The sequence below is a fragment of the Danaus plexippus genome, chromosome 15 (genome assembly GCF_018135715.1).
Source record: "Danaus plexippus chromosome 15, MEX_DaPlex, whole genome shotgun sequence".
NCBI lineage: Eukaryota > Metazoa > Arthropoda > Insecta > Lepidoptera > Nymphalidae > Danaus > Danaus plexippus.
Window position 1 is genome coordinate 390,261 of NC_083547.1, and position 20,117 is coordinate 410,377.

Below are 20,117 nucleotides of genomic sequence, written 5' to 3' on the forward strand. Positions count from 1 at the left end.
TCCATAAAAGCCTTTCATTCAAATATCCCTTTTGAGGTGAAATTTGAATGTTTTACATGAACTTTATTTGCGCAAAAAGTTTTTCTGGTGCACTTTCTTCTCGCATCGTGGGAACGCAGGTGAGGAAGGGTTTCGATTCCTACCTACACATATTTTTTCAACGGTCCGAAGTTGCACAAAAGTTAGAATTATTAGCCCTTTGTGATGTTGTCAACTAAAGTTATACTAATAGATTATTTATGGATCCACCGCAGAACATGTCAAACTGAAATATTAGGGTTGAGTGTGGAGCCTCCGATACAGAAGATAACCATGCCCCCGGCTCCTAGCAGCACGTCTCACACTTTACGTTTTTATTATTCCTTCAATAATATTTGCCGAGAAAATGAGATCTCGGTTCAAGATATCGGAGTTGTGTTTAAAGTTATGGTAAATGAGAAGATTGCGGGAGGGGAATTCGATAGGAAATCTTATAACCTACTTTACAACTTTATTTAAAGAAATATTATATTTATTTCTATGTATAATTTATTCCTTATTATTTCTAAGAGGTTTTAATTTGCTATGAAAGCTGTTGTATGAATGGTAACGGATGCTGAACGCTCGTAACTCCACGTTCCAGTCATGCGTTTGTTATTAATTTGCGTTATTTCACCGAGCGTTACATTTAATCCGTTTACATTGATATGTAAGGATTAGAGATCGGCCGATGACGGGACCCCGTTAATGCTGGAGCTGTTCCAACAGTCACGTCAGGACACGCGCTCCACGCTACGAAGTATCAATAATCAATTTTAAAAGTCATCAGATTAACGTCCTAATAATATTTTGCACAAATATAACGTTCGCCTTGTAAGTGAGTCAATCTAAAGTTTAGATTATGTAGTGGCTCGCTCTCATATCAGTGACACCCTCTGTATATACAACCTGAACCCTTTCATTCTGGGCGGTGTCAGTCCACACCTCCCATAGACAGATTTCTATATCATAACCCTTCCATAAGCCAATGGTGGCTCGTCGCGGTTCGATAAAAAATCAACGGTGGAGTCTGTAAAAAACTAAAAAGACGAGCGGCGCGCGCGCAGCTCTCGAGCGGCAGTTTAATAATAACCCTTTGACGACGGGTTAGGAAGGGTTAAACAGCCAATGAGGATCGAGGCGGAGCCCCTGTAATGGCTACATACGGGGACACTTTATACTCATTATGGAGACATAAAACACGATACGAGGTTAGTTAGTTTATAGAAAGAATACATAACTCGTTAAATATAACTCCGCTTAACGATACAGAGAGAGATGAGATGGTTCAGGGCACTTCTCTTTAGACTTAGTTTACAATCAGATTGTCTCTAAACGGGAAATCAATTGGAATAGTTTGTCGGTAATTTATTACAAACGTACATACAAAAATAGTCCCGCATATAGATGGTTCAGCCACAGATGAATTAAAAACGGTCACCCTCTTGTAACAATTGAAGACAACTGGCCGTGTTACGTCGCGCCGCGCCGGTACACTTATCAACACATTTATAAAGGTATCACTATGTACTTTATATTTATCAAATAATTTCTCTTACACGTTAAAAACAATTATTATTATGTGTACGTATGTGTTGTATCTTAATCGATAACTTTAATTCAAGGTACATATATTATAACAAACGTTCTGTACTCGACTGTATTTATATTTAACATGCTTGTATTTACAAATTATCGCGTCGTCGGACAATTCGGATTCAGAGACTGACCCCTCTCAATAAACTTTTGGAAGGACGAATATTATATATTTAGCTTTTATGGGACGCTATATTTATTAGTATTTTATACAAAGCAGTCTGTTCTAGTTGTTGAGACGTATACTTTTGTACCCAGATTAATTACAGATGAAATTCAATAAAGTCCTGACACGCGGAAGTCCTCAGTAAATAATAAGACAATACATTTTAAGAAACTGAACGGTAGAAAAACGTCAAGTTGAAAATGTACATATTTTTTTTACGATTAAAATTTTATCTAATATTAATGTTAATTAACTTCATTGATCCGAATACTCTTCATGTTTCTTATGTCCGTGTGTAGACTCATTTCCCTCTGAACTCTCACTAAAAATCCAATTTGTAAAGAATATGAGGCACGCCTACATTACACACTATCACAAAACAGACGTCATAGCCACAGTCAGTCAATCATAAAATTGTCCCCTATGAATGTAATAAGTTGAAAATTCTTCTTTACACGAACCAGTAATGAGGCCTTTTAAAATAACATAAAGAAGGACAAAAAGCTGGAACGACCATAGGGGCGTATTCACAACATGTGGGCTCTATATTGTTTTATGTGTAATTGGTTAAGTAGATGAGTGTAATGGTTTACCGACACGAGTCTGTTTATGCGACTTCCTTGATATTAATTGATGTCACTGTTTAATTATATTATAGTTTGAACCACAACTTATTATTCTCTCAAAATAATCATCTACTATTCGCTCGCAAACTAACTTCTGGTCCATGTCGGGCGAAAGTATTGATTATAATAATAGCAGACAAAACCCTAATTTCGCTCGCTCGTAATCAGTTTTAATCTATTCGTTAATCCAATGTTTTGAGCGGTGCGTGTGTTTATAATCCTAGGTGAGTGGTGTTTTGTGGTTGGCCTGTGGTGTCATGTCCGAGGTACAAGGTGTCGTTTAGTAATCCGTCCAGCGAGGCGCATTACTCAAATTAACAGAGCATAAAGTGTGGCGTGCCCCTGATTAGTTAGCGGAGACCCGCGGGCGCGACTCTGACTAATTGACCTAAAAGTGCTCAACACGAATCGTTCGAAATTACACTTTATAGGCTCTCAGGGTTGTCCATCCCACATCAGACATTCATCAAATGTATTAAGACTTACAATTTAATCTGCTCCGAGTAACAATACACAGGCATTCAAATTCTATGGAACTAAAACCTTTTTATATCGAAAAAAAAGCCATCGATGAAATGCATTAAATATTTCTAATTGCTGTTCCTCGTTTGAGACTACATATGACACTAAATAAAAATTAAAACTATACATATATAACTATACCTACTATCCCAACGTTTGATCGACTTATCATTCAGTTTCATACATTATTGATACATAAACATATATGTATAGTATATATATGGATATTGTCAAGCAGCCCTGGACAGTCCGCGAGACATGCTAATACCCCGGATTGATGGTTCCACACCCACTAACCCTAATCAAATTAATGGCGACTGGACTGTGATTAACGCAGCGCAGTATATATTTCCATAGAGTGTCATCGGTCGGGGAGCGGCCGATTTATATCTATCAACTTGTAATCTACGATTCATAGTACCTTCATACTGAGCACAGAACAGAACTGGAACAGGTATCGATGATGGATGAGAGCATGTTGTATTTTCTGTACAATTTTTGTACATTTCTTTAAAGTTATTCCGAGACTAAAAACTTTCGCTAACACGGAATCACAGGTGGCGCTGTAATCGCAGTATCATACATATCAAAGTGCCAGATATATTTAATAAGAAACGTACGAACATCAAGTATAGTCATTAGTAAGTTCAGGAACGTTCCGCGTGATTGGTTCTCATGAGACGATATTAATGGCTTCGGCTGCCGTTCGCTGTTCCCTGCTCCCGGAGCCGAGTCGCACCAAACTCCTACAACTTTGTTTGACGTAATTAAAATCCATCTCTCTTCTCCCCCCAACTCCCACATCCTCCCCCCGGTGACGACACGCGGCCATCCGACGCGTAATTTTCCTTTCAAAGAGAACTTCCGTCTTAGCTCCTCCTACCCTAATGAAAGATTACTTTTCTCAGCCTAAAAAGGCTTTTAAGCAACGCCAGCAAAATGACCGAAGTTTTATACTTTAATGACTTAGTGCAAAATTTGCCGATTCTCGAACAAATTTTAAACTTAGATTAAGATTTCGATGTTTGAGATTACGAGATGTTTCTGGAACATTCCGGCCGTCGACTACCGAATATGAATACTAAGCAATCTGCTCTAATTACTTTTTAATTGCTTTCATGTATTATGGATTTCGTGTAGAAGCTCTCAAACGGTAGACGACAAATTACAGCGAAGCAAAAACTAACTTTTCAATCAATTAATAATATCGGAAACTTGAGGCGTGTGCTAAGTAAAAAACAATATTTAAATTTGTATTAACATTTTGTATTTTTACATTTAAGAGATGTACACCAGAGTAATAAAAGGTATTTGCGTTACACGAAAAAGGAGTGTTCAGTTTTCCGGTTCGCGACAACGGCGCAATTATTAATTGCCGGCTCCCCATCGGAGTGACCCGCAGAGAGGGCGCAAAAACGTCCTCCCGAGTCCTGTCAGCGAGGGAAAAAATCAGTGAGCGATCGGCCCCTCCGAGTCCATCATATTGATTGAGGGTGGGGCCACCACTGGTCAGCGTCGCGCGTTCATCTATTATACACATCGTGATGCTGCGACCTCCGTCCCTCCGACCGACGCCGACACATCCGTCCTCTCACCTTAATAATACAATACAAATATAAATTACGAAACAAAAACCTACACACAATAAAAAGCGAATGCCACAACACAATGTAATCTTTACAAGTGAAGCGGCAACCGTTCTATAACAAAAGAAATTTCTTATCTTTTAAAGTAGCCGATGAGATGAAAGTTTAACTATCGAAGACAGTAAAATCCCAGTGGCCTTAAGTCGGGTCAGGTTTAAAAGGATTTCATAGTCTCATCTGAAGTGTAAAGCACCTTTGATTGTGATAACTAGACAGGTAACGGTCACTAACTATGTTTGTGAGGAATTTATTCGACAGCTTCCAACAACTGTCATCTGCTCTATATACTGTTCGTTCGTTTAGTATTGTGTATTGAGAATCTCGTTATGTATATTTTATCAAATTATGCAATGTATTTTTATTATTATTTGTTATAAAACACTGAACACTCATATTATTATAGTAAGGTCAATATTGACAAGAGCGGTCCGAATAAGTCTGACGAAATCAAACCTTACTGTAGTGTCAGCATTAAGAGGCAAAGGAAAAATAAAAGCGGGGGCGGGGGTGAAAGTTTGGTTCTCCTTAAAATATGTAGAGAGAGTGAAAAGTATGTGGCCGGGGCCCGAGGGAGGCTGCGGTCATCAGATGATGGATCACCTCGGAGACTTCGCCTTTCTTTTCCCAATTACAGCAACCCAAACAACTTATTTAACAGATAGCGGTACATTGGGTTGTTTATTATATTTTTATTGTAGTAAATGTCGGAGCTATATACCGTTCATAATTATTATTTAACTTACATATGTAAATATACTTTTGTTATACACACTGCAGATTGCATATCAACTAATCGCTACAACAGATCTCAGACACAAACCGGTCTAGAATGTGTCGGTGGAGTGTATGTTTTATCGTCGCGAGTAGTAGTAGCGATGTGTTCCAGCATCCCGGTCCGGCGTGTCATACATACATACACACAGGGGGTCGTGGTGAGTGTGGGCGAGCCCCCGCCCCCGCCCGTAGCCCGAGGCCCGAAGCCCGACGTTGCCTGGCAACCGTTTGTTTTCGCGGGGCGGACTCCTAGAAGGGGTACACTTCATGATTGATCAGCCTATCCACTGAATGCCTACTCTCACAATGTCTGTTATATTTTTAAAACTCATCCGATACATCATTAGTGGCACACTATTGAGGACGCTATGCCCACACAGTGCCTACACATACACATGTACATGTTACGTATCTGAAACATCGTCGTTAGTTTTTTATGTTAATATATAAGACTGTGAAGTACAAAGAGTTCATATTAAAATAAAAACATATGTTTCCTATAAACTTTAAAGTGATAATTTTTGTTCCGTATAAAATAAATGTCTTCTGATAAATATATATGCTTACAAAATTATAGTAATCTTCGGACAAAGACACGGGGTATTGTTAGTGTTATTTGTTTTTAACTTTAATTTAACATTTTTCCATCAATTTTCTTTGTAGGTATACCTATTTAATATTTATATAAAACCACGCCTTGTATGTATAGCAGGTATTAAAATATAGTATGAAAAATCAAATAAAATGACTAGCTTTAAAACAAATTGATATAAATGAGTTATTCAGATTGAAAATGCTGAACACTAAAATATACAATGTAAATTATCTTTTTATATAAAAAAAATACAAAGATCGTCTGTTCCAAGAACAGAAAATATTCATAAAGCGAAATGTTTTAGGAGGCTACTTTATAATTATTCATAGGAGAGACAAAAGGGACGCAAAAAAAAATGGGTTCAATATTTTATAGAGTGCGTAAATTTTGCAAGTTTTTCAAAAAACGTGTAACAAAATCGCAATAACATTTCTGCTCCTTTTCAAATCGCTTCGTATTGTTTCCTTTGTAAACTTTGCATTTAACAAAAGAATTTATGTCAATATTAAAATTCCACGAAATATTATGCTCAGTTTGCATAACAGTCCTCAAACACATTACTTTAAAATTAACTAAAACTGTCCAGTAATTCAGCGTTTAACTATAAAACCCATTTCGGTTCGTCTGTACACGTTTCAAGACACTGTGCTAATACAAACACTGGGTTTAGCCTCCAAAGCCGTCTATAAAATATTTAAAATGAATTCAAATTTTTATAATACTTTAGAATATAATATAAAATTCTTGACACAAATAAAGAAATAATTACATTTAAAAAGACGTCTCAATAAAATATTAGTTTGTAGTAATTGGAGAAAAGAAAGTTCCCTCCAATTAACTACTACCAGTAGTCACCCTTGCTTCCGAAAAAAAACTATGAATAATAGAATATAATAGTATAGCTGGTTTACATAAATATGAGCGTCCGTTACACACTGTACTGTTATTAATGAAATACAGAACTTTTAATTTATTAGAACGGACTTATCGTGAGAATTAAAGAACATGAGGCGTTCCCTTGTTCGGGTGTCCTTCGCTTGTCCTTCCTCCAGTCTACTTTATTTAAAAGACGTTAAACAACGAAGCCGACCCAATTAATATAGTTAAAGCGAGCAATGAATCTCTCCAAAGGAACATAAAGGAATGTAATATAATTTTAATATTTCGATGCATATCTTATGAAGGAATTCCATCCCGGACCCGGTCTTTCCAAATTACTCCTATTATTTTCTAATCCCTCCCACTTACGTTTTTAATATTCATCACATTCCGATGTATTTTCATGTACACGAACCGTTTCATTACAATTTCCGTCCGACGTCACTAATTTACTTCCAAATTATATACGCATTCCTCATCTGACACGCTGTACATAGATAGTGCTGTTAACAAACGGGTCTCGTAGATATACGTATGTAGCATGCATGTACGTGAACGTTGTAACGTTATAAAATATATATATTATATAACTAATTCATAGTTGTATGCTAATTAAACAATAAAGTCTTCGTTTCACGTGCTGGTTTTAGCTTAATTAAAACATCACCTACCGCACATCGACAGATGTCAAAAAAAACGTAACCTTAACGGATAAAATAAGGTGAGCTTTTTATTAACCGCTGTAAAAAAAGAATTGAGAACACGCGCCTTCGAAATCCGATTAAAAAAGGGGTAAACGCGTGTCTCAGGAAAAAAAACGTAACCCGTAACCCTAATACGAGACGATCTGATGGAGCAATTTGAAAGTCTTTAAGTCAAAGGCGATGGTTGGTCTGATATCAGCTAATTGGATCACACGGTCATCGATAAACTTACGGCAGTATGTTCTTACATCTGCCCCTTTAATATTTATCATAATACATTAACTGAATTAAAAAAAAAAACAATTCTCAAACTACACTGTAATTCAAACGCAAATCTTTTGCAATACAATATATGGTTATTCTGATGAAAGAGTATATTAATCCCTATATGATATGTAGTTAATAAATATTCAATGCATGAGACTTAAGATGTAGGTATATATTACGTGTGTAAACAGTCATTCCGACGCCTCTGTAATATAACAATTTAAATGAGACCGCGGCCGTTAATCTAATTCAATATTTCTTTAGACACGAATAACAGGTGATGATACAAAAAAACAAGACACAAAGCTGTTTTGAATCAACTGTCTCGGCCGGCGGAGGTTTTTTGTTAACAAAAAAAACGTCCTAGATAAATTAAGAAATATAACAGCGCGTGCTTCGAAAGGATTCGTTCGATAAAATAACTATTAAAATATAAATAACAGTTAAAATGTTGACAAATATGTTGTAGCGGATCGTGGAGTACAATCATCATTACACAAGCGCCCACATTCAATAGAACAGCCCGCTTGAGTCGTTATGGAGGCAGCGTATTCCACAAACAAGTGTATTTCAATAAAAAACACACACAATTGAAGGGTTGTAAAGGGTTGTAAAGGTATGATGTCCGTGTAAACATCGTGTAATTACACATCGGAGGTGCAGGTAAAGGGGTTGCTTTTTGTGGGCTTGTTAATATAATACGTGAAAGTTTTATAAAAGACGCCTCTATCTACGTCTTTGTTTGTGTGTTGATAGGTTTTTTTATAAGAATATAATTTAATTATAAAACTTACGACATATTTTATATTACTCATGTAATTAGATTATTCTTATTTATTTTTTTATAATTTTAAGAATGCTTATTATAAATGTCCTTAGTTATATATTTCATCAATTAATATGTCGTTGTGGTGTCACCGCGTGCTGTCGGCGCAGCTTCCCAGTACGCTTGTCTCTATGGATGTCATAAATCTACGGTAGATAATAAAAAGCTATCTTCAATACGTACCCTTTTATTGCGGCCGATTGTAAACCTGATAAAGGCCTGAATGCCGGAACTGTCCGCGAAACTAATTTATAAATAATTGAGATTTCATTTTTTATAAAAATAGGGGAAAACACAAATAGAAAGTGTTCAAAATATATACAGACCAATCAGAAGAAATCGAAACTGGAGCTGAAAGGATGGAGGCGTTGAGTTACTAACGAGGTGCCGCAAGACGCCTGGAACCTACTCTCTGTCTAGGATCCTCACGCCTGCTGCTAATGAAATGTAGCATTCCATACAATTCTTGAGACTTGACTTGAGACTTCCATTGAATATTTTTCAAAACTTTAACATGATCCTGGGAATTACATAAATATCGTAAATTTAAACGTTAAAATAATACAATTTATAAAATAAATCTCAAAGCAACGTATTAAAAACACTGAGGATTTATATTTTTTATAATAACGGCAATCGATCGACACAAAGTAATGATTACTAGTTTCAAAAGCACCCTTTCTGACCCACTTTTTACCTATTTTTAACAATTTTTCCGTTCCCTCTTCAAAAGCTTTGAAAGACCGGGCGTGAACGAGTTGATGATATTACATTTTTTATAAAAAAAAAAAGTAAATTTACGAACAATCTCCCATATTAACAACAAAACATAGCTGTTGTGTTCATTGTGCTGTTTTTTGCGGGCTCGCGTGCGCCTGCGCGTCGGCGGCCCCGCGAACCCTTCCGAGATTGACGCGGAACCCTTCCAGGACTCCCTATGTGGCGAGGGTCGTCCTCGGTACCCGGACACATAACATCCTAAGGCTCACATCTCGGCGCTCCGTCCCCTGCACATGCGACCCTTTTCTCTCCACGTATCCGCTACAATTCGCATGTGTTCAAACCGACAGCTGCACTCCGTTTTTATATACTCTCATATTTTTTCACAATGGACGTAGCCGAGGCACCCTTGAAACAGTTTGCGTAATCGATGACAAAACTAAACATTCCGCCCGGTGATTTCCGTATTTTTGGATATTTCGATTTCAATGGAGACGAGGAACCGGTTTATAGCATTTAAAACATTCAATAAAACTTAAAAAATACTATTATCAATAGTGATATCATCTGAAGGTTGGGATCGATGGACACCTTTCAAACGAGAGTTAGCACATTATCACCATCGTATATGTAAATAAGGTATTGTTTGTAAAACAGCTACTGTCCATTTAAGAAGAACGATCTTAAAAGAATAAATCACTCTTAATGTAATGCAATTGAATTTTAATGTGCGAAAAAAATATTCAAAGTTATCGATCCATCCGATCGCTGTTCTAGGAACCGATCTAGTTGAGGGACACAGGTAACAGACGCGGAACACGCTCCATATTACATTATCTTTAATATCGCTTCTTTATACTCAACTTAGGTTAATTCATACTTTAGTTACCTAATACAAACCGAAAAAAACAGTAACTAAGGTCAGTGACAAGAAGGAGCTCCGGCATTAGACTCAACACCAAAACGATTCTACCGGCTCCTCTTCTGAAACTCCGACTGGTAGTCAACAAATTCTTTGGGACGAATATGATCGTCGGGGAGCACATTAGGTATCGTCATCCCTCCAAAAGCTATGGGATCGTATATACATTATTTACTCAACCCCAAATAACATTAGAATTCGGAATGGTGGTTCAGGCCGTTGATTTATGCAGAAGTATCCAGCGCAATGCAACTGTCCAGTTTTTGCAACAAAACACGAGGGGCGAGTGACCGAGGGTTGAACGGTAAAATGCAACGAAGGCTATTTCACATCCCCTTGTGTGAGAATAAAATAAAAATAAAAATGTTCTACTATTCAAAAGTCATCCTTTTATGCATTCAGTTTTACTAAGTTTCTATTTCATGATTACTTAAAGCAGACAGACCTCTTCACATGCAGGTACATCTAAATAATTAAAGGAGTGTCTTTGATTTCGAAATGACTTGGTTGTCTAAAGTTATCATTATTTAGCAAAAACCTTGTTTGATTGTTTCCGTCTGTGTGTCCGAGGTCATGTTTCAAAAATATTGGAGCTGAACGGATTGTAATAGTACACTAAACGGTAGAAGCGTTTCTTGATCTCCAAAGAACATTTTAATTATGAAACATCTAGGATTCCACGAGGAAGACCTGAAATGCCTTTAACATTAAGTATAAAAGTAAATTTCTATTTATTAATAACACAACGCCAATTATAATAACAGATTACTCACCAGTCCATATTTCGTACACGCTTTTAGCAGAAATAAATCTAAAAAAGTAATAAGACCAAGAAAAGATAACAAAAATTATAAGTACGGTGTATAGTAGGCGGTATAGGTAGTTAGTAAGCACGTGTCGGGACAGCGGAGGTTTCCATCAAAGTATCGATTCAAAGGATACAATTAAACTAAGAGTTAGGTAACGGCGCGTTTGTTTTCTCACACATGCGTATGTGCTTTAACCCCACAAAACTTTCATCTCCAGAGGCCGGGAGGCTCCCCATCCCTCCGAGGGAGTCCTAACTTGTTGTGACTTGTTCACCTCTTTCACTGTCGCCCTACGCACGTCCCGATACCGCCATTTATACAGTTACATTATGTACCAACCTACTTATTTTGAAGATGGCCGATGTTTTATGAGCTTATTTAAAATTACTGTCCAGTATTTCTGTAAATCACAAAGAGAATATCTACTAAGTATGAATATACATATATGTACTAACATGAATTCTAAATTTATTGCAAAAATTTGTTTATTTAGAATAAAAAATTCTATTGTGATAATTTGATGTTTTTTATTCAGGTCATTACACATGCATTTCCATCGATCACATTCACATACGATATCTTCTCAAAGTTCAAAACATTTTTTATTATAAACAAACAATAAATATATCATAAATCAGTTTCTGTTACCGCAAGGATCTGTTAAGAAGACGTGTGTCGCGTGAAGAGAACAAAATGTCTGCCGGCGGTTCCTCGCACACACCAAGCAATAAAAAATCCCTTCAACATAAAATCAAACGCGTGCTCATCCGACACGCAACAATTGAATCCAACCGCGGGGACACATTTTTACTAAAAAAGTGAAATTTATTTTTAAAAATCCTCTTCCCCCGTTTAAAAAACTAATCTGAACGTGAAGCGCGCGGCCCGGCTGAACATTTGACGCGCTTGCGCATGTGTTTATAATGTCCCCTCGGAATTTACAATTTTTACGGAAAATAAGTCTAGTAGAGACATTTGCGAAGGGCGATCGATGTTAAAGGGAAAAAAAATCGCGAATTGTTACAAAGAACGGACATCACGAGGATGAAAAAAATTGAAGTAGACATCGTTTTTCAACAACGGCTGGACGTTATGGGCTTAGAGAGTTCAACGGTTTTTGTAACCCCTAATTTACAAGAAGGGATCGTACCTTACGTCTTAGAGTGTGTGGAATCTAATGTAAATTTGGTACAGAAATGGGAATTTAAATAAGTGACCCCTCGACGAGGGCCCTTCGCATTAAGTACAAGTTATTGATAGCGTTTGTCTGTTGGTTGTAGAAAAATATTTGTGCAATAAATTAAATGATTTATCTTTATTAATCCATGAATTTATAAACAACTGCACTCTTTAACTTCATTTACAAATTAGCTTAAACTCTTTGTTATTGATCAGAAATAAAGAAGAAATATTCGTCTGTTTGACAAAAAAAGTCTGTCTATATCTATTGATTAAATGTATTCTAAATAAAGAAAAAGTAAAGACGAGCGGCAATTACTCAATTAAAGTGTTGTTTTCTTTAAGACCTAAACTATATTAAAAATTATCTCATGGACTCGACAAGACGAATATTGTATTATACTTTTGTTGGAAACCGTTAGACAGACAGACCAATAGAAAATTACCACCTACATTATATAATATATAAGCACTTGTTTGTAATAAATAAAAATAATACGTTTAGGAACTGAAGGCATTAGGAATCCTCAATAATTTTTTTCAGATCATTGTCACTCCTTGTATTAAAATAGTATCTTTTATACAATTAATATTTTTTGGTTAATATAATATAACAAAATAAATATATTAGTTTATTGTATAAATACTACTATTGTCCATTATATTGGTGGTTCATATTATAAATAGCATATAATATAGTTACGAAAGCTAACAATAACTTATAATTAATAGATACAATTATAAAAAGATATTTCTCCCAACGACTATGCTATTTAATTTTGTCTTTTCGTTTATTTCTTTTTATGTCAGGTTGTCTCAGTTCTATTAGAGAATGCAATAACTTCACGGGTAATACTCAAAATATTTCATATTCTACAATTAGGTAATAACAAAACTGTATTGAATATATGTAACGATTAAAAGCAAAGGGATAATATCTCGTGGCGAGAGACGCACAGGAAATTAACATGATGCGAGTTTTCCTCGGGGTGAAGCTGGAGATATCGTCAATAAATAAAATTGCCGAAAAGAAATGCCTCGGCGAACGAGCAGCGGGGGAAAAACATAAAAAACTAATAGTGAGGCCGAGACCGACTCCGGCATATAGCTACATGTATCGATATTATAACACAAACATACAAACATCAGACACCAGTTTTATATTAGAAGGACATATTGTACATATATTTGTGACATAGGAACGATCATTCAAGTTCCAAGAATCGACACAGCTATCTACTAGTCTCGTAATGAACACACAAGTAGGTATACATAACTTAGTCTTTCGTCGAAAATGTAACAAATGATCATTAAAGTTATATAAAAGATAGGTTATATGTTAAAAAATATGAGGATAAGTTTTAGGGTGCGTTGAACGATGGACGAAGTTGGGCAGCGTCAGGAAGGGTCGCAGCCAGTGAGTTGCATGACCGGCTCGTCGTTGACGAGAGGCAACATTTACATTAAACCCTCGTTACTCTACGGCGAGTCATCGCCAGCCACCAACACTACAAATACATCTAAATAACTGACATAGGGATATCAAGCATTATTTAACATAAATAAATCCACATCATCAACTTAGTAAGACGTACATTTCCCAATTATTGTGGCAATTATGCAATTTGTGGTCCGAATCTAACAGCAAAGCTCGCTAATTAAAAAACCCCTAATGAAAAATGTACTATTATTCAAGAACGCACTGTATATCGTCATGAAGTAAATATATCGAATGCGAACAATGTCCAAAAACGTATTACATGAAGGTACGTAGCATTTATATAAGCGTATAGATGCCAGGGTCGAGCGAGGGTGAGTCGCCTAACCCTTCACCGAGGGTACGTCGTCGGAGGCGGGCAGCGGAAGGGTTACCGCCCTGGCCCTGACGAGGGGGCCGGCCAGACTCCCTACACCACACACTTTTACGATCAGCTTTTTTATCGCGCGCGTCGTTTTCCTTTTTCTATTTTTTATGTTTATTTCCTCGAGATCATAAATTACGTTCGAAGGAAGGGAACTCTCGGACGTTCGCCGCGACGGAACCGGGGCCTCGTCGACTTTATTTTCTACCATACGTTTTGTTTTTTATGAGCCGTGCGTTCATAGGGTTGCAGCGTCGCCATGGTTACTGCATCGCATTAGACGCGAGGGTGTCGGCCACCGTTCGAACCGAGCCACTATCTACTACATGCGAGTATGTGTAAATAACCTGGAGATCTGTTGTTGTTGTTGTTGTAGTTGTAAGGCGATCCTCCTAATACTAGTGTCAATATTCATTTGTTGTCTGTTTACATCCAGGCAGCGAGATGGACGCACTCGCCTCGCCATGTTTACCCTCGCTCGTCACTGGACATACTCACCAGCGTGTAATTCTATCCGACAATGTTACGGACTACTGATATTAAATGTAAGTGAAAGTAAACCGACTCGACAACACACTTTCTTAATATTTATTAGTTAATATTTGTACTGGATGGCAAATTAATGTGAGGCTTCACTGTTAGTAGCAAATAACTAGTAACACTAAATGAGTCTTTGGTTCTGTAAAAGTCAGTGAAATGCCTTCAAGGACAATGGTACTAATTTTATTTTTTATTTGTTTTTAATCCAAAATTGAAGTAAATCTAATTAGCTTTGAAAATAATTACTTTTTGAAAAGAAAAATTAAGCAATTATACTTTAATGATTCCGAAAGAAATTATGATTTCCCTTGATTATAACTCAGTACATTAACAATAATTTATAATTCGTTTTAATTGTAAAGACTCTTCCTCGACCGCACGAAGCGTCCTTTGTCTCCAGGTAATTGCTTACATTTTGCGTAAAAAACCGACCGCAGCATATTGAGCTCGATCGAGTTAACCACCCGCGAAAAAGAAACTAACCAATAAAAGGAGAAATAGTTACACGCTGCATTTACAATTAGAACCCTTTAGGGCGCCACGCCGACACACAATAGAAAATGGCGAATGTCGGCAGGTAGCGAATATGTTGGAATGAAGCCAGTAATTATTAAGGGTTCCACTTTAATAAATGGCTCCTTTTCTAAATGATCACCATCGACCAGCCGACCGCGCCATACGGACGAGCGGCCGTACCTGCCGCGAACCCTTCATCGCTACCTAACACACTACTCATATTAGCAATTTTCGCCAGTGGTCACAGCAGAACTTATTGTTCTATTGAAGTAATAAATAATGTATATTTAAATAACCAGACCAGTTCAAAAATGTTCCTAACTATATCTGACGTGTGTTTATTTATGTAAACGAAGTATATTGAGTTTTAACAAACAAGTAATAAATAGTTGTTGACAATAATGTGCCTCTGCTTTGCTTTAAAAAAACCGTATTTATTGTCAAATACATATGTTGTTTATACAAAAAATGTATTTGAAAAGATGTTTTAAGCATTAAATAAATAGCGAAATTGTTATAAATTGAAAGGGTAAGGATGTGACAAGAACCCTTTTGCCTGAAGGCATCGGAGTGCATCATTAGGACTTATAATTCTAATGTTTTCCTTTTTAAAATCGTATTTCCTATCGACATTCGGATTCAGCGGAGCGCGCACGAGTATGTTCCTAATACTAGGACAAAACACAACAAACAATACACTCACGAACATTTGTAAAGAATCTCTCCACAACGCCTACGCTTCATGCGGGGTTTGGTACAAGTTGTAAGGATTATAAAGACATTAATTACAAATATAACATAGAATTAAAACTGTGATTTCGTTACTCAATACAGAGTGTACTTGATACAATGAGACTTATTCTACATTGTCTGTAAATGCCCCGGATCATCATGATGAACGATGGACCCGAGACTTACGCAATATATACACGGGACTTTTCGAATATACAGATTGAACCAATATATTTATGTACAATTTTATGATTGCGACACAAGTTTTTCACTTGGGCCGCACACGGAAGTTAAACGAAGGTAGCTGGCAGTCCTGACTACAGAACTATAGCAGACCACTCAACTGTGAAACGACAGGCCGTAATCCTTTACCGACTCAAGCCTTTCACGAGCGATAGACTCGAAATGTTTGTTAAATATTATGGACGCTACACAATGTGCTTCTTGTTACTCACACCTTGACTATTGAATCGGAATTCGGAAGGACTTAGCGCAGGTACTAATACTAAAAAATGGAAACGGTTTTATAAAATTACTAATAAAATTAATTATCATACAATAAAGTTTTGTTCAAATAATCATGGTCAGATTTAAACTCAGTGACAAACGATGTCATAAAAATTCCTTCTCATTTCGCAAAAATTTTTAGAACTACTTTATTTCAATGGTAATTTTTTAAACTTATGCTTTTTAATAATTTTAAATAAGTGTAGAAATATATTTAGAAACTACAACAAACTCTGATTGAAAATATGCATTTAAATAATTGATAAAAAAATTTCACCACATTATAAAACGAAATAAACTATGTGTGACACGAGGAAGGAATAGTTTATTATCTAAATTAATTGTCAATCGATGTGAATGTAGCGAGTGTACACAGCGCCATGTAAGAAGCCGGGCCGATGTTTCCTCAGCGATAAGTAAACAGATATTCTGAATAGCTCTCGTCATTAATAAATGTCGAATGGACTGTACTCATCCGGACTAACATCGGATCATTAATATTGAGTAATACGTGTAGGCGGTGCTCACGGAGAAGCTTTCACCCTTTACGACGGCTATTTGTCGGTAGAAAAAACGTCATTACGGCAACCGAGGACTGCGTTACAGTAATAGTGTCTCTTTTATGTTCATTAGATGGAATTTACGTGGCATATCGATTTAACGCCTGCCTGACGGACGACGCGTGTCGGCATGACTTAATAAGATGGACTCGACTAAACGTTGTTATGTAGGAATAAAAAAATGACTTAGTTTGTGATTCTGGAGTTTTGTGTTTTCTTGATCTTAATATTATTCGATATAGAATAATCATTACAAGCAATAATTGCGTTGTAATTTATCATAGTGATGGTTATCGCAGAGACAAGTTTTGGCTCTCGCCGAGATTATTATTTCCCCATGAGCAGAACTCAGATTTATACCCCGCTATTGGAATTCTCTCGTACACCAATAATTCTGTCACTCTAACATTCGGAGCGTCGAATAAATCACTGGACTGTGCGCGGTCGTCTGTCCGCTATCGGTCCGAGTATTGTACGTACATATCCTGGACTTGTGTAGCATTTCGCGAAGTGCTAAGGAAAGGGCGGGTTAGGTTTTTTGCCTCGGTCAGATATCATTTATTTAGCCGGCGATATATTATCCTTTCACGTGTCCGTGACGTCACCGATCACAAAGGAGACCCGACGGCCAACCCATTAGCCGGGCCGCGCAGCGGGCGCTCATGATCACTTCGCTCATGTTAATTTATGTGCATTGACGCTTTGTCCCGTGACAATGGAACTATTTTATAGCATTCGGCTGCCGGACACCCAGATTAACATCCACGCACGGGTTTGGCTTTCTCTGGTTTTGTGCAAGAACACAATGGCACGTCCACCAGGCACCTGGCCACGCTTTAATAGCCGAGGATACCTGGCGATAGTGGTGCCACTGTTGAAAACAATTATGCAAAAGGATTAAATGTCATTTAAACTTATTGTGCTCGTACGCTTTAATGGCAACCGAGTACAATAAGAGTCATTGGAATACATGGGAATATAATAATACGACGATATGCTCGTATGAAACCTTTAACAGCTTAGCATAATAACACATTATAATAAAGTAGTCACGTAGAAAAGCTACAGGGAACTATAAATAAACGAAAACTTAAAAATATTGATTGATATACAGCTTGGTCCTCTCTATTCTGTTTCGATGCGCATCTCCTCCTCGTTGGAGTTGTGCTGCTGCTGGCCCGGCACCAGGTCTCCGTGGATCCTCACTCTGTACACACACGTGTACACCGGGTGACCCCAGTTGGAAAATATTTTGAGACGCACTAAATTGTAGCCTTTAGACGGCTGATGCAACACTTCGAAGTACTGTATCGGCTTCCCGTCCTTCTCGTACTCGAAAGTGCCGAAATCGTATGGATAAGGGTCTCCTCGGAACTCCAGACCCTCCAACTGAAAGAGACGAGGTGCCGAAGATATCTCTCTGAAAATACATCGACGCGATGAGGGGTTATGTGAGGATGTTATTGTGCTGGCATACAAAAGTAATTCCACACGTGTAAAGTAACCGAAACCCACTTGGTGGGAGAGATGTGAGCTGGTATGTGTTCCAAACTGAGGCCGGTGATGCGTACTGTCCCTAGAAGTCGGATCGTGGCCTCTCCTTTAGAACCTTTGAAGGCCCAACACTCCCCTGGCAGCGTTCCCGGCTTGATGATAGCGTTGGCGCCGAGACAGTCGCGGCACACCAGCGCACTTATAGAGTGCAGCACCCAGCCCACCGGCGATTCGTGGATAAAGTGCTCCAGGGTGTCGCCGGTGTCGATCACCCGCGCTCCAGCGGTCTCCAGGGCGAAGTCTACTATCTTAAAATTGTTTTACTTGTGTATATTCTGCAGCTCGTTATAACCTAACCTCCTTATATATAACTCGCACTAACTTATTAACTACCTGTCGGTCGTAGTCATGGACGTCGAACAGTTGTCTCGGACTCCGCCGGGGCTCCAAAGCGTCTCTGGCTCGGCCCGCTGCCGCCGCCACAGCTGGCAGGGCTGCCGATATACGCTCCATCTCGTTCTGGAGCTTTTCATGTTTACGATTCACCTTATAAAGAAACAACCTTATGCGAAGGCACCACACGGCCAATATTATTTTAAGCTAAATATTTGGGTATTTTTAACAACCGATTAAAAACTGTATCGGCTTTATTTATTTTTACTAACCCAAATTACAAATGAAATATACTGAATTGATTATTCTGTAAGAAGCCATGCCGATCAAAAATGTCAGTGTCCATGCTCAACTCTCTAGAAACACGCAAACTTAACGAACGACCACAACCAGAGAGACAAAAGAGACCAATTACTATTAATAAAAGGTACCTATCCGTCGACTTCAGAGCTTGAAAGAGCTTTATATACAATTGCTCATTCTTTTAAATCTCCTATCTGTAATTCATTATAGAATACTGACGATTTTTGGGCATCGTGTGTTATCATTGAGATAATTAATTTCCACTGCGAGCTATACCTTAGTCCCAACTTGAAGTCATCAATACGGAGCCATTCCAGTTTTAAATTCATGGATCAGGCAAATTATAGTATAACGTAGACCTATATTGTTCTTGTTTTTACAATCATATTTTTAATTTGAGCTGTAGCTACGTATGTAAACAATTTAGAACTAACACGCATACGGACTTCATACAATCTTTCTCATTTATAATTGCACATTTTAATTACATCAGTGAGACCCCGTGTGAGCTGCATCACAACATATTTGATATCCGAGAAGTCTCCGTCGAACGAGTCCTGAGACGCCCAGAAGTAGGTGTACACCTGCAGACCCAGCAACATGGACAGAACCACACACACGAACGACCGGAACGCGTTACGGAAACACAGGTCGTGTTCCAGCTCGTAATCCATATACAAAACAAATATAGAAAGATACCTCTCTGTACAACTTGTTAAAAAGATTTGAAGGAAGACATCAAATTGACAGGTTTACTTTTTTTAGGAATATAGTTTGTTATTATGTAAAACTAACTTCAGATATATATCATCAGTCATCGATAAACAATTAATCTAAATAAAAAAAGGAAAATATATTATAGTTTCTTTTAAAATACGATATAAAATCAACCTACATTTGTTACAAATATCAAAGATGGCGTCAGGTGTTTATTAAAAGGATTTCAGTTTAGAAACGCGAC

The 20,117-nt window shown here is 37.5% G+C and overlaps 1 protein-coding gene across 1 annotated transcript; it reads right to left on the reverse strand.

Annotated features, from left to right (window-relative positions):
- Positions 1-17,967: 17,967 nt before the first annotated feature.
- LOC116766322 (SUN domain-containing protein 3-like) lies at positions 17,968-19,887 on the reverse strand. The gene is made up of 4 exons (XM_032656146.2): positions 19,645-19,887; positions 18,854-19,006; positions 18,482-18,768; positions 17,968-18,386 (listed from the first exon to the last, which is right to left on the reverse strand). Exons 1-4 carry the CDS (start codon positions 19,828-19,830, stop codon positions 18,092-18,094), a joined length of 921 nt encoding a protein of 306 aa, XP_032512037.2. The 5' UTR covers positions 19,831-19,887; the 3' UTR covers positions 17,968-18,091.
- Between the last annotated feature and the right edge of the window lie 230 nt (positions 19,888-20,117).